This window comes from Rana temporaria, chromosome 11 (assembly GCF_905171775.1).
Source record: "Rana temporaria chromosome 11, aRanTem1.1, whole genome shotgun sequence".
NCBI lineage: Eukaryota > Metazoa > Chordata > Amphibia > Anura > Ranidae > Rana > Rana temporaria.
In genome coordinates, this window is record NC_053499.1 from 56,210,884 (window position 1) to 56,222,092 (window position 11,209).

The following is an 11,209-nucleotide window of genomic DNA, read 5'->3' on the forward strand; positions in this document are numbered from 1 at the left end:
CCCGAACCCAACGCCGGATGTGGTGCTGAAAGTGATGGACCTGTTAGTAAACGCAGAGCTACAGAAGGCTAAACAAATAAGAGACGCAGAGCTACAGAAGGATAAACAAATAAGAGACGCAGAACTACAGAAGGATAAACAAATAAGAGACGCAGAACTACAGAAGGATAAACAAATAAGAGACGCAGAGCTACAGAAGGATAAAGAAATAAGAGACGCAGAACTACAGAAGGATAAACAAATAAGAGACGCAGAGCTACAGTTAAAACTGGCAGCAGTCCAACAAGCAGCCGCACATCCTCCAAACAGTGAGTACAGCACAGCAGACGCAAGGAAGATTCCGTTTAGCGCTTTTAAAGCTTTTGATGAAAAGGACTGTGAGATTGATAACTACCTTGCAGACTTTGAGCGACAATGTAACGTGCACCGAATAGCTAGAGGAGAGTGGGTCGCAATATTGTCAGGCAAACTGTCAGGCAAAGCTTCTGATGCTTTCCGGACCGTGCCAGATCAGGATATCCATAGCTACGCCCGGGTTAAAGAAGTGCTCCTAGCTCGTTATGCAGTAACCCCAGAGTCCCACCGACAGAAGTTCAGGGACTCACGCAAAACCACAAAAGACTCTTACGCGGAATGGGCATGCCAGTTGTCCCTGTCGGCCTCTAACTGGGTTAACAGCAGCCAGGCCACCACCGCAGAGGACATTTTGCAACTAATGCTCCTGGAGCAATTTTACAATCACATCCAGACGGATGTCAAAGATTGGGTGAGAGATCGCAGGCCCATGACTCTACCAGAGGCCGCGAAGTTGGCGGATGAATATGCGGATACTCGCAAGACGAACCAGGTCACACCACGGGTACAACCTCCACGACCAACGGCGCCCTCACACCCACCAGCCGCTAGATACCAACCCCCTAACAGACCGATGACATCTAGCCCTCGCTATCCACGCCAGGAGGACAACGAACAACGCTGCTTCCGGTGCAAACAGCTGGGTCACTTCAAGCAGAATTGCCCCCTGAGTGACAACACCAGGTCAAATTGGTCTCAACCTGGGTACCGCCCACCAGCAGCAGCCCATTGTGTAGACTCGGCTTGGGATCTCCAGGAGCTGGGTCCGGAAGAACCATCGGACACCGTTTACGAAGTCCTCACGGTACAATCTGGTATTACGGACAACAGGGAACACCATTGTCAGCTGGTCATGGGCGACAGCCATGAGACGGAGGGGCCCTGGAGGGAGCTGGGCAGAAAGAGGCACCGCCAGCTACCCCCCAAGAAGAAGAGGTCCTGGAAGCCGTATAACAAGCTGACCTGGGAGGAGAAGAAGCAACTGGAGGAGAGGGAGTCGCAGCGGGCATCCCAGATGCAGGCCGAGATGTTCACCAAGGGCCCACCGGTGGCCCCTTACACCACCACCCAGTTACTGATGATGAAGAACCACGTGGAAAGCCTGCAGGACATGAGCAAGCAGGAGCTGATCCGTGAGTACATAGAGCTGGAGGAGTGCATAAGCCGCATGGAGGAGGAGAACAACCACCTGAGGTCACAGCAGGCTGACCCCCCCAGGCTCCATGAACTGGAGATGGAGCTGGAGAAGCTCCAAGAGGAGAACCGGCGGCTGCGGAGGGAGCAGGGGGTGGCTGATCTTATGGGGCTCTGATTCCCCTCCCCCCCCCCCCCCGGACTCTGAGCACCAGTGCTACAGCATTTCAACAAATATAACTTTTTATTTTTATGAATCTCCTGTGATTGTCACTTCAGAGCCATAACCTGCCCCCTCCCATAGCGGGACACCTAGACGGCGGCGCACAGACCCATTCGCTGTCTTCACACTGACTTCTGGTGACTTTGCAGATCGCACAAAGACTTGGGGACTGACCGGCGTGTGATCTGACGACCCGGTGACATACCTGAGTCTGAAGCAGTTGTCAAGGGAGGTCAGTCATGCCAAACGGAGTTAACCTCGGACTAAAAGCTCTGAACCCGTCAACCCTACTGGACCAGGGAAGGTCCAACCGGGTTTGCCGGAGCAGGGAGCAAGAGGGGGGGCCATTGTGATACATTTGCCTATATGTCTCAGTTTACTGCTCCCTGCTAGCCATATGGGTAGAGGTAGAAAGGAATTTCATGTGTGATTCATTCCTCTGACAGGTTATTGACGTGCTAATGTCCCCTCACTATTCTAAACGTTAATTGATCTATTGTGTTGTGTGAAGAAGATCTGTGTTTACCCTTAAAAGATGTGTATTGTATCATCAGGCTAAATGATTAGAGAAGTAGTATGTTAATTATTCTGATTGCTTCAGTGTATTAATTAACTCCCCTGATGTCTTTATCTAAAGAAACGTGTCTGCATGGTCGGCTCCGACTTGTCTCCTATAATCTGTATGGGAAACCCCACTGTGTGAGGGGGGCGTTCCTAACAGGTTGTAACCACATATAAGCTGAGTTTTTGTGTCATTAAAGTGTCTTGTTCTAGCAGTAAGCTTGGCATGTGTGGCTTTCTGGGCGATTCCAGGGATATCCCTCGTCGTGGAATATTGGGGTGATTTTCGTTATGGGAAGAAGGGAACGTTGACGGGGATATCATACCGATACCGTCACAGTCACTATCAGTAACAACACACATTTCCTAATTGTAAATAATCTCATATGAATTATGAGGGAGCAGAGCGCTGTATTTTGTTAACCATATAAACAGCACTATGTGTCCAATGCTCTCAACCATCGCTTCCTGTATACAATATCTCAGTTAGTTAAGTTGTACAAGTGAACAGGAGAGCAGTGTCTCTGGATGGCAATATGGTACCACACAGACCCAGAGAATAGGGAACTGTACGTGTGGTTCATTAACCTTTAGTGTGTCGAGACCAGCGGGATGGTGAACTATCAATACGGCCAATTAACCCTTGGTGTGCCCTAACTAAGAAAGTGGAATATATATGGATTTAAAATGAAGATTAAATATATGCATATATAAAAGATTAAAGTAATAGTAAAGGCTTGTTGATTTAAAAAAAAAATAAACATGTGATACTACCTGCTCTGTGCAATGGTTTTGCACAGAGCAGGCCGGATCCTCCTCGTCTCAGGTCCCCCAGCAGTGTTCCAGGCCCCTCCCTCTGCCGAGTACCCACACAGCAAGCAGCTAGCTGTGGGGGCACCCAAGCAGGCATGGGCCCAAGCCGCTGCTCTACGTGTCCATTCACACACAGAGCCACGACTCGGCCCCACCCCCTCTCTCTGCTCATTGGCTCACTAAAAAATATGAACTCCAAGAATTCAGCTCCACAGAGTTCTTCCTTTACTGTCTAATGCGTTCTTGCTGCCAATTATTTGTAGGTCACACAATTAGAACCATTATGAAGAAATTTGAACCCACAGAAGACTCATTTGGGGAAATTTACTAAGACTGGTTCACAAAGAATCTGGTGCAGCTGTGCATAGTAACCAGTCAGCTTCTATGTTTCAGGCTGGGTTCACACTGACATGACAGGACAGTCATCCGACTTTCATCCTACTTTACTCTGCGACATCAGTCCTACATTGGTCCTACATCCATCCGACTTTCATGAACAGGATACTACTTTGATCCGACTGTGACAGTCTGACTTGTTCTTTGACCAATCAAAACAATCCCAGTGCAAGATAAATTATTTTTACTGCTGCTGTAATCACAATGTCGGATGTCACAAGTCGGATGGTTAGGACAAGGATCCTAATTTGATCCGACTTCAATGATATTCAATGGGCTGAAGTAGGATAAAAGTCGGACCAAAGTCGTACAGGGAGCATTTTTAAAGTCGGACCAACTTGTGTCGGAGCAGTTAAGATGGCTCTCATAGGGAAACATTGATTTTCACATGTCATGCAACATGAGCTCCCAATGTCGGAGCATTTGTCGGACAAGCAGCTAGCTGTGGGGGCACCCAAGCAGGCATGCGCCCGAGCCGCTGCTCTACGTGTCCATTCACACACAGAGCCATGACTCGGCCCCACCCCCTCTCTCTCCTCATTGGCTCACTAAAAAATATGAACTCCAAGAGTTCTTCCTTTACTGTTTAACACGTTCTTGCTGCCAATTATTTGTAGGTCACACAATTAGAACCATTAGGAAGAAATTTGAACCCACAGAAGACTCATTTGGGGAAATTTACTAAGACTGGTGCACAAAGAATCTGGTGCAGCTGTGCATAGTAACCAGTCAGCTTCTATGTTTCAGGCTGGGTTCACACTGATACGACACGACAGTCATCTGACTTTCATCCTACAGTACCTGTCGCCGAGAATGTGTTTCCAGCACGACGGCATCTTGCTGATTCTCGGCGACATGGTGCCGACATCTCGCACTCGCTGGAATGGGAAAAGCACATTCCAGCGAGCGCGTCATAGAAGCGGCGGGGATCCGACTTGGATTCCCGCCAATTCTAGCCGCGGCATTTTGTATGAATCATGAGGGGGAACTCCATGCCAAATTTTAAATTAAAAAACGGCATACCAGGCCCTTAGGTCTGGTATGGATTGTAAGGAGAACCCCCTACGCCCCCATAATAGATACCAGACCCGTATCCAAGCACGCCGCCCGGCCGGTCAGGAAAGGAGTGGGGACGAGCGAGCCCCCCCTCCTGAGCCGTACCAGGCCGCATGCCCTCAACATGGGGGGGTGGGTCCTCTGGGGCAGGGGGGTGCACTGCGGCACCCCCACCCCAAAGTACCCTGTCCCCATGTTGATAAGGACAGGGCCTCTTCCCGACAACCCAGGCCGTTGGTTTTCGGGATCTGCGGGCGGGGGGCTTATCGGAATCTTGGAGCCCCACTTAATAGGGGGGCCTTCAGATACCGGCCCCCCACCCTAGGTGAATGAATATGGGGACATCGTACCCCTACCCATTCACCTGGAGGCAAAGTGTCAATAAAATAAACACAGGGTTTTAAAATAATTTATTAGTCAGCTCCGGGGGTCTTCTCCGCTCTCCGGGGGGTTTTCTTCCATCTTCTCCGCTCTCCGCTGTCATCTCGGCGCTCCCCGGTTCTTCTCCCGCTCGCTCTCCGGTGCCTTCTTTGGAGCTGGCCTCCGCTATCTTCTTTGTAGCTCTCTTACTAGTGGCAGCCAGCCCGCTCTTCTTTGCCGCCTTCTGCCTTCTTCTTGTCTTCTTATGTTGACTTGGCGCTTCCTCCTGCTGTAATGCCGGGTGCGCGGCTCGCACCGATTTATATAGGCCTTTAATGACGTCACAGTCCCATCATGCTTCGGGACCCACGGCATTACAGCGGGAGGAAGCATCGAGTCAACATAAGAAGAAAAGAAGAAGGCAGAAGGCGGCAAAGAAGAGCGAGCGGGCTGGCCGCCGCTAGTAAGAGAGCTACAAAGAATATAGCGGCGGCCAGCCCCGAAGAAGGCACCGGAGAGCGAGCAGGAGAAGAACCAGGGAGCGCCGAGACGACAGCGGAGAAGACGGAAGAAGCCCCCCCCCGGAGAGCGGAGAAGTACCCCGGAGAGCAGAGAAGACCCCCGGAGCTGACTAATAAATTATGTTAAAACCCTGTGTTGTGTGTTTATTTTATTGACACTTTGCCTCCAGGTGAATGGGTAGGGGTACCCCATATTCATTTACCTAGGGTGGGGGGCCGGTATATGGGGGCCCCCTTATTAAAGGGGGCTCCCAGATTCCGATAAGCCCCCTGCCCGCAGACCCTGACAACCAACGGCCAGGGTTTTCGGGAAGAAGACCTGTCCTTATCAACATGGGGACAGGGTACTTTGGGGTGGGGGGCCACAGGGCGCCTCCCTGCCCCAGAGCACCCACCCCCCCATGTTGAGGGCATGCGGCCTGGAATGGCTCAGGAGGGGGGGGGGGCGCTCGCTCGCTCCCCACTCCTTTCCTGACCGGCCGGGCGGCGTGCTTGGATACGGGTTTGGTATGGATTGTGGGGGAACCCCTACGCCGTTTTTTCGGCGTAGGGGGTTCTCCTTACAATCCATACCAGACCCAAGGGCCTGGTATGCCCCTGGGGGAAACCCATGCCGTTTTTTTATTTAAAATTTGGCGTGGAGTTCCCCCTCATGATTCATACCAAACGCCACAAATCGCAGGTGGTCAATCTCGCCGAGAAAGGGAGCGAGATTGACACAATATTGCGGTCACCTACTGTAATTTGCTCTGCGACATCAGTCCTACATTGGTCCTACATCCATCCGACTTTCATGAACAGGATACTACTTTGATCCGACTTTGTGATAGTCTGATTTGTTCTTTGACCAATCAAAACAATCCCAGTGCGAGATAAATTATTTTTACTGCTGCTGTAATCACAATGTCGGATGTCACAAGTTGGATAGTTAGGACAAGGATCCTACTTTGATTCGACTTTAATGATATTCAATGGGCTGAAGTAGGATCAAAGTCGGACCAAAGTAGTACAGGGAGCATTTTCAAAGTTGGATCGACTTGTGTCGGGTTCACACTGGTCCGACAAACGCTCCGACATTGGGAGCTCATGTTGCATGACGTGTGAAAATCAATGTTTCCCTATGAGAGCCGTCCTAACTGGTCCGACACAAGTCGGTTGGACTTTGAAAATGCTCCCTGTACTACTTTGGTCCGACTTTGATCCTACTTAAGCCCATTGAATATCATTGAAGTCAGATCAAAGTAGGACCCTTGTCCTAACCATCCGACTTTTGACATCCAACATGGTGATTACAGCAGCAGTAAAAGGAATTTATCTCACTCTGGGATTGTTTTGATTGGTCAAAGAACAAGTCAGACTATTACAAAGTCTGATCAAAGTAGTATCCTGTTCATGAAAGTCCGATGTCGCAGAGCAAAGTAGGATGAAAGTCTTACTACTGTTGTGTAGTATAGTTTGAACCCAGCCTTATTGCCTAATTGAACAAGCGGAGGTTAGAATTTGATTTGTTACTACGTACAGCTGCACCAGATTGTGTGCACCAGTCTTAGTAAACAAATAAACCTTTAGAAGATTCACTTATTTTAATATTATTATTTATTATGTATTTTGCACACTTTTACTGCAACTTGATTTCCTTTTAATAAACCAATATAGGCTTCAGCTAAGAAAAGAAAATAAGTAGTAATATTTCCTTAGTGGAAGAACGTCCTTCCAGCAAACTTAACAGGAAGAATTGATTAGTTAGCAATTCACTATGAATAATGATACTGGATTTAACATATTACATTTTCTCTGGTAATCTCATAAATCCATTTTATCTATTTTTCATTTAATTCATTATTATTTAATACCAAACTGATGAATATGTGTTTATAATTGAATTTGTATATATATTATTTACTTACTGTATGGAATTTTTATTTATTTTGCATTTGTAATTTATATTATTTCATTGATGGGGATTCATAGTCAATCTTTTATATATGCATTGTAGCAGAGCTTCCTAGAAAAAGCCGGGAAAAGTCCTGTTGGGGGTTTACACATCTCCCAGGCTAGTCTCTTATACATTCAGGGATCTCTCATCCACAGTCCAGTTTAGCTCTTGGTCCTCTCCCCTGGGTCAATTCAAACTCACCTGAGAATATACCCAAGCTGTGTATACGGAGACTGCGGGTGGCGTGCTCTGTAAACACAGTGTCCGGAGCACACTGCTAATCACAGATTGAGATAAAGAGTCAGTCCGCAGCTCTTTGCCACATTAACCAGCGTCCTGTGTCCAATCACAGCTGATCATGGATGTAAATAGAAGCCAGTTACCGGCACTCCTTTCCTCATGCTGACAGCATAAGGAGAGAAGAAAAGACCCGATAACCGGCTTCTCTAAAGAGGATGTGTACACTGATAATCAGGGCACTGATTATCAGTGTTCTGATTATCAGTGTAGTCTCTACAGTACCCACCAGTGCTGCCAATCTGTGCCCACCAGTGCTGCCAATTAGTGCCCATCAGTGTCACCTATCAGTGCCACCTACCAGTGCCCATCAGCATCACCTACAAATGCCTATCAGTGCTGCCTATCAGTGCAGTCTCATCAGTGACCACCAGTGCCGCCTCATCAGTGCTGCCTCATCAGTGCAGCCTCATCAGCACACATCAGTGAAGGAGAAAAATTACCTGTTTGCAAAATGTTATAACAAACTATGATTTTTTTTTTGCCATTTATTCGTTTATTTAGAAGGAAAAAAAACAGTGGTGATTAAATACCACCAAAAGAAAGCTCTATGCTGATTGTCATGATTGTAACATGTAAGTGTACTATTTATATTTTTTAATAAATCACTTTTATCATTCTAATGAGGATCCCGTGCTACTATCTCTTTGTTTGAGCTCCATGGATCTTCCCATGTGTTTCCTTGGCAAGCTGCAGGATCCTTATGAATTAAAATTGACCTTTGTCTACATCACGCTGATGTCATAGACTGCTGATTGTAGAAACTGGACCTTGTAATGCACTAAACTGGTCTGTGCTTTTTTCATTTTTTCATCCAGAATTTGCCAGGAAAAAAAAGCCTTTAATGCTACAATATGTGTGCACATGTATATGCATTGCTTTGGCATGTATGGCATTTGAACATAAAATTCATTCTACTGCCCAGAGTATTAATTTATTCTGGCCACTAGAAAACGGTCACTTGCATACACACACATTTATGTGTTTAAATCTTTACATGCATTTTTCCGCTCAACGGCTCCTCTAGCTGTTTTTTTTTTTTTTTTTTTTATCTAGCTGTAAATGCTGCTCTTTAAATACTTCTGTAGACGATTGTGTGCATGGTCACATAGGCTAACATAGAGGTGCTTTTACAGGAATAAAAACACTGAATGCCTGTATTAAAGCGGTAGTAAACCTGCAGCAGCTTTTTTTTGCAAAAGGCATAATGAGCTAGTATGCACTGCATGAAATACTTACCTTGGAATGAGGCGTGGGGAACTTACCTGGTCGACGCCGAGGGAGATGTCATCTTGCCTCGGCGTGTCTTCCAGGTATCCCCGCTCCAGTGCTGTGAGTGGCTGGAGCTGTGATGTCGTCACTCCCGCACATGCGCGCGGAAGACTTTTTTCCGGGCCTTTAGCTGCGGAACCCCCCCCCCCCCTGCGCATGCGCCGCTGCAGTCAGCGGCTTATTGCAAGGGGAATATCTCCTAAACCGTGTAGGTTTAAGAGATATTCTTTTTACCTACAGGTAAGCCTTATTAAAGGCTTACCTGTAGGTAAAAGTGGTAGTACAGAGTTTATTACCACTTTAAGCTGCCTTTTTTAAAGCGGGGGTTCACCCTATCGACGGGAAAAAAAAATATTTTTTTTATTTTACCTTAAAATCAGGCATTGTAGCGCGAGCTACAGTATGCCTGTCACAAATTTTTTACCGCCGTACTCACCTTGTAGTCGTCCATCGAAGATTCCGGGGAATGGGCGTGCCTATCGAGACGGAGGATGATTGACGGCCGGCTCTGGCGCGTCACGCTTCTCCGGAAATAGCCGAAATAGGCTCGGTCTTCACGACGCGTGCGCATAGCCTGTGCGCAGGCGCCGTGAAGAGCCGAGACCTACTCCGGCTGTCTTCGGGGAGAGTGACGTGCCAGGGCCGGCCGTCAATCATCCTCCCTCTCCATAGGCACGCCCATTCCCCGCGGGAGCCGGAATCTACGATGGACGACTACAAGGTGAGTACGGGGTTAAAAAAATCGGGACAGGCATACTGTAGCTCGCGCTACAATGCCTGTCTCGATGGTAAAATCATGGGATTGTGGGTGAACTACCGCTTTAAGCTCCATGTCCATGAGGCCTAAAGCCTAAAATGATATGTAGGCATTTTAATTTTAAAAGTTTACTTTATTAATTCTAGGTAGATATGATATAAAGCTCTTATCTATAAGGGGCTAATAAATGTCCACAAAAGCTTGAGAGGTACAATACTGTGTTTACATGGGCTCTGTTCAAGGTATTGCTCTGTGTTAGTATCTGTATTCTTTAACACAAAAGGGACTAACAGAAGCTGTGCAGTATCCATCAATCAAATCACGTAATTAGTAATAACATTGCACCCCTTCATGAGAGTGACAGAATCAAGAGTACTTTCTGTAAATGTCAACATTTTGTATTTAATGCAAGTGAAATTAAATAACATTCTATCTCTCTGGGACCCCTGAATTATTCACATTTAAATGTACTACTGTTGTGTTAACTCTAATCTGTTCTGCTTATTTTTGCCCATCTTATGACCTGTTCCAACTTCAATGCTAGCCCCTGCGTGGGCAGAACTTTTACATGTTAACCACTTCTTAAAACTGAATAAAAACAATTGAAACAGAAATTACATTATACAACTCACCGACATCAGTGGCATGACTTCTTGATGTTCTGCCTTTTTGTTATGCCGTCACAATCCTTCCCATCCTAGTCTAATTACTAGGCCACAGCTAGACGGTTGTGCTTAAAAATAAACATGATTATGTCAGAGCAGAGATGACCTACAGTACAGATCACACCCATACATGGATCCGTAAATAAAAAGACACAGAATGACTGCGAGACAGCAGCACTAGCCAGAAAGAAGGAAAAGCTGGGAGTGGAACAAGTGAATAAGATTACCCGGAGTCTGATTCCATAATTACATTTACAGTATAACACATATCAGCAGCCCATAAAGTAGCAACACGCAGATTGCAGTCCTTGCTGATATCAAGGGGATACATGTGAGCGATCATCAGTAAAATACATCTATACTCTCATAAATACCTTCCTCAGTGCTGGAGAGAGGGTGAGGTCCTGCTTCATTTGCACGCTGAGATCTCTAGAGAAAACAGAGCCTGGCACCAGGCACATGACACCGCTCTGTTTACTCACAATGCACAGCACACAAAGTCATGTTTTCAGAGCTAAGCACCAAAAAGGGCAGCTGTTATATGAAAGGGTATTGTTTAAAGGGATAGTTCACCTTTACCACAAAACTGCCTATGCAGAGAAGGGGCAAATGTAGATAAAAACAAACTGTGCAGCTCTGACTAAAGTGGAATAATGCCCTTGCTATAGGTGTAGGCCATTTACTTATCTTATGATACCTGACTGGAATACTCCCTGGGCATTGCTAAGCTAAGGTGACCAGATTTTTAAAATGAAATCCGGGGACATATTTTTTCTTTACTAGTAATGGCAACAATCAGCGACTCTCTGCCCGTCGCCGCCCGCTTCACAGCCTCTCAAGTCGTACTCTTCAGGCCCTGGCTAC

The 11,209-nt window shown here is 46.8% G+C and overlaps 1 protein-coding gene across 2 annotated transcripts in view; it reads right to left on the minus strand.

Moving 5' to 3' along the window:
- The window catches only part of LOC120917343 (phospholipase A and acyltransferase 2-like), a 28,959-nt gene extending 18,112 nt beyond the window's left edge, over window positions 1–10,847 (minus strand). The window contains exons 1-2 of one of the 2 annotated variants that reach the window (XM_040328567.1): window positions 10,720–10,847; window positions 10,313–10,413 (exon numbers count right to left, since the gene is read on the minus strand). In XM_040328567.1, the coding sequence (XP_040184501.1) occupies window positions 10,313–10,327 (15 nt within the window). In that variant the 5' untranslated portion in view covers window positions 10,328–10,413; window positions 10,720–10,847. The other variant, XM_040328568.1, reaches the window with a different exon arrangement.
- Window positions 10,848–11,209: the final 362 nt, after the last annotated feature.